Below are 4,527 nucleotides of genomic sequence, written 5' to 3' on the forward strand. Positions count from 1 at the left end.
GTTGTGAAATACTATGTACAGATTTGGACCAATCAGGAACAAGTTCTATAAATAGCACCAATCAGACAGAGAGATCATTCGGTATCCAGCAATTGATGTAGACACATCGAGGATGCAACTAATAATTTATCCCAGTACCTTGATAAGGAAGTTATTGCAACTACACTGTCAAGGCGGATAAATTATTAAAAAGAAGACGTTCGAAGTTCATAGACTAAAGAAGAGTTGCAGAATTTCAACAAGGTTTCGAAGTATAGGGCCAGCGCATAGGAGTTTTACCTTAAGGGTAATTGAATGCAATAGACGATAGCAAATATATGCTGAGCATCAGAAAGCTGAGACAGAGACCCAGAATTTGGTAAACTACGGAGATAGTAGGAGAGTTCCAGCTTATAGACGAGGTTCAACGTTATTGGCGAAGTACAGCCAACCCATCAGGGTTATACCTATATGGTAGTTAAATGCTACATGAGATAGCATACAGACGCTGGGCATCCAGGAGTCAAGGCGATCTTATTGAGTTGCAGCTTCAATTAAGAGTACATAGGCTGAGCATCTGATGTTGTTGACTCAAGGACATTGTTTGACGGGAACTTCGACAAAAAGACCAGTCAAGTATAGTGTCTCCAGTCTATAGGAGTTTGAGCTGATTTCATTAGTTTAAGGTTGATAGTTGAAACATTGAGTGATTTTTGCCTGATCCCTGAAATCATCTAGCTCATAACTAAAATCAATTACGAATCACTGGTACAGGAATCATTTAAGCAAGGTAGCCGGAGGAAAATTTTATATACGAGATATTCGGTCTCACCAACTATACGTTTTAACAAAGGACATTTTACATCGTTTGCCAGTTAGTAGTCACCTGAGCGATTAGACCCATTTTATTGTTCAAGATACTAGAGGCGTAGGCACTTCCCTGGATCATATAACTCGTATCGAGACAATGAAGTGTTGTTTGAAAATTCACGGCCAGAACTTATATATATTCAGGAAAGTAGACCCCTCGGAAGCACCGAGAACAATGCAAACGGTGAAAATTGCAGACTCGGTTTGATTGAGTCTGTTCATGAGCAGTAATGGAAAGTGCAACACTGCCCACGCCCCCTAGCACCGGCTTAAGCAGTATTCAATCTTCAAATCTAAATGAGTTGAAATCAATGATCACGAAGGACTAGAAAATATAATAACACTGAGATGAACCGAATTAGAAGGAAGTCGCCCAAAAGCCCTAAGACTTTGACATATATTGAACAATATAGTTTTAGTTTGACAGAATTATCAATTGAATATTACGGCGTATTGCAAGTAATTCGCAGTGCATTTATCAAAAATTTCAATTTCATACGTTTTGGTCAAAGATCTACAATCAGTAACTTTAACATGAATAAAATTATTGATTAATTTATTGTCTCAATAACAGATTATTATTTAGAATATGCAAACGCAAGTCCTTAAAAATGATAAGTTCTATTAAGAAATCGGGGTATTGCAATACAATATTCTGTTTAAAAATCATTGAGATCAAAATTTATTGTCTTTCCGGATGATTTTTTGAGCACATTTGTACACAAATCATTTTTCGAACTGTCATATGGCATTTATTTTTGACATTTTACATCCTTTATTTATCTAACATTGTTTAGGTCGTTTTGAAAGCTTTAAATTTGGTCAAATCACTATTGGTTCGGTAAGGAGTTTCCCTCCTTAATAAGGTCTTAGGTCGTTGACTTTAAATCAATTTTCCCCGAAATGGAAGGATGGAATCCGCACTTGTGACGTTGAGGAACCTATCCGACTGGCATGCGAAAGGTCGGTTTCTGCAAGTGCTTCAAACACTCCAGAGGGGCAGCTGTCTTTCTTGCATATAAAATTTGAAGATTCGGCATATGACCAAAACACAATAACAAACGAAAAGCTTTCGACTCATGCGATCTACGTTCAGTTATTTTAATTTAGGGCCCACGTCGAAAATCCAATGGAAGTTTGTATTTCAACACTACGGCATGATAAATAATTCAGCGGAACAGTAGAGAACCGGATTTTATGTGCGTGTTGACTTTATCGTAATGTTTTGACATCATTTTGTGCATCAACTACCTTTATGGTCAAATATATCGCCAAAGATAGGGCACTACATGAACTTACTATTTTTGAAACGTTTTGACTACTAGTACGTATATATCATTTTATTGAAAAAGAAGAACATGATACGACATATATTGACAACACTTTAGTATTACGGTACATAGATATCCAGACATTAGCTTTATTTTAGAGCATCAGCTAGTACACTACGTCAAATCATTTTGATGAAACAAGAGATGGTTATCATTGTAGCATTATGTTTAAAGGTTCACTGATCAATATACATTGTAGTAAGTAAAAAAGAGTAAAAGTAAATAAATTGATTTCAGCGGATAAGTGAGTCTTTACACTGCATAGAAACTGGTAGGTGCCGTGCAAGTGCTTTTGTTGTTTGATATGCAAGTACTTAAACAGTTATTTACACATTTACTGAAACATCTGTTCACACATCTATATGTGCAATCATGGAATGGTTCGTTATAAAATCTCTCCCAGCTCTTCAGTGTAAGTTGGCTCGCTTCATGTAACTTCGAGCCAACGGTCTGGTCAGTACTTGTGTCGTCATGCTGTAATAATCTTCGAAGGATCCTTCCCATATCAAATTTGTACGCAAGTGGGTTGCTTTGGTGGGTGTGCCACATCAGATCTATTCCAATACTTGGAGTCAGCGGGAGGGATGGTAGAAGTTTGCACAGATAAATGTACTGCTTGTATCTTTCGTTGACATTTTCATGGTTTTCTTCATTCTTGTATTCAGTTGATGCTATCTTATCATAGAATGTCGACTGTCTCTGTGCAGCTGCAACAAGATCGTAAGACAGAGACGATGTGAAGTTCTCTACAGCGTCTTTATCAAGTATGCTGTATTCCATCGCAAATGGCTCATCTTTGTCCCCGTACTTCTGTAACCAGTGTTTCTTTGCAGCTTGCAAACACAGAGCTCTCTCTTGCTTATTGTAAAATGTATGGTTGACGACTGTTCCAACAAGAGCAATGCAATCGCTTTCATAGTTCTTCGGGGACAGCATATGACAATGCCATATCCACTCAATATCAAGAGGGGCAGTTAGACATTCGTCCCTGTGTTCAGCGGCAAGCGGTATCCAGTACTTTTCATATCTGTATGCAGCACGTCTCAGCACATGTTCGTCTTTAAGGTCTGGAATTTCAGCAACCTTTTCCAGAAAATCGATGTGCCTCGAAACCTGTGGTAGCAAATCTATGCTGAACATCAGTTTAGACGCCGCTTCCTTGTGATCCATTTGTGAGGCACTACAACAAAAAAAAAATGGTTTTATTCAGCTTCTTTTCAGACATGACAGATTGGTACATACTAGAACATACATAGCAAATGCAAATCAGATATGAGGTGTCTAACAGTTATGTGTCAGGCTTTATTATTTTTTTATTTATTTATTTATTTAGAAGCTAAGGTTTAATATTCATAAATCATGAAACAATGTTGATCTTATTTTCCAATGTTAACATGTGTTATGCCTAAAAAGAATATATCTAAGCATGTGTGCACAACGCCTACCCGAACATATTAAAATGTTAAGAACTAATTATGACAGAAACATAGAATGTTGACTTGTTGTTTTTTTTATTTCTTTGTTTGTTTTTTGTTTTTTTTTTTGAAAAAAATGCTGAGTGTTCGGAAATAATGTCGTGAACTAGTGTTAATATGTCATATTATATAGCATTCGATAAAATATAATCGTAATTCAAAAAGTAATTAGCTTGTGTCCCAGATGTAGAACCGCATAATTCCAAATCCAACGTTATTTCTTTACAAAATTGGGTGATCCCTTAATGTCATTTAAAATGTCTAAAGGAAATAAAACTTCTTAGATCTTTATGTTTATGTCAAGTACTTCTTTACTGTATTGCCGTTGCATAAAAATGGTCATGTCAGCTCCCTTTGCCATTGAAAATCATAATTGAATAATTGTATTTTCTGCAAAATCTGCCCGTTAAACGTATCTCTCTCTCTCTCTCTCTCTCTCTTTCAAATCACGAATTTCATGTTTTTTTAATTGCGTGAATATATCACTACAAATACTCACTTACATCATAAAATCTATAAAAAAAAGAGGAAACAAAGATCTAATTAGGTTTATCAATTTTTTCGTAACACATTAAATATTGTTAAATACAGAAGCTATGCAATGAAAGACCTGATGTCCTTGCCCTTAGAAACTAATCTTGTGCCGAGAAAAATATTCAGTCGCAAAGTATAAGACTAATAAGGTGAAATTGTAAGAAAATATTTCTTACCTTGAAGTTTCCACCAAATCTGTTCCGTACAAATAAAAGTTTGTCCGGGCGAGCGACCCTTTTATATATCCACTGAGATCAATGATAACATTATTTTTTCCGTTCAATATTAATTAATAGTATTCGTAGAATTAATTAGTTGATTCTATTTATAGAACCAAA

At 35.8% G+C, this 4,527-nt stretch overlaps 1 protein-coding gene across 1 annotated transcript; it reads right to left on the reverse strand.

The window, feature by feature from the left end:
- Window positions 1–2,353: 2,353 nt before the first annotated feature.
- Window positions 2,354–3,356, reverse strand: LOC123559048 (uncharacterized). The gene has a single exon (XM_045350868.2). It carries the CDS (start codon window positions 3,348–3,350, stop codon window positions 2,433–2,435), a length of 918 nt encoding a protein of 305 aa, XP_045206803.2. The 5' UTR covers window positions 3,351–3,356; the 3' UTR covers window positions 2,354–2,432.
- Between the last annotated feature and the right edge of the window lie 1,171 nt (window positions 3,357–4,527).

Source organism: Mercenaria mercenaria, unplaced genomic scaffold (genome assembly GCF_021730395.1).
Source record: "Mercenaria mercenaria strain notata unplaced genomic scaffold, MADL_Memer_1 contig_4938, whole genome shotgun sequence".
Taxonomy (NCBI): domain Eukaryota; kingdom Metazoa; phylum Mollusca; class Bivalvia; order Venerida; family Veneridae; genus Mercenaria; species Mercenaria mercenaria.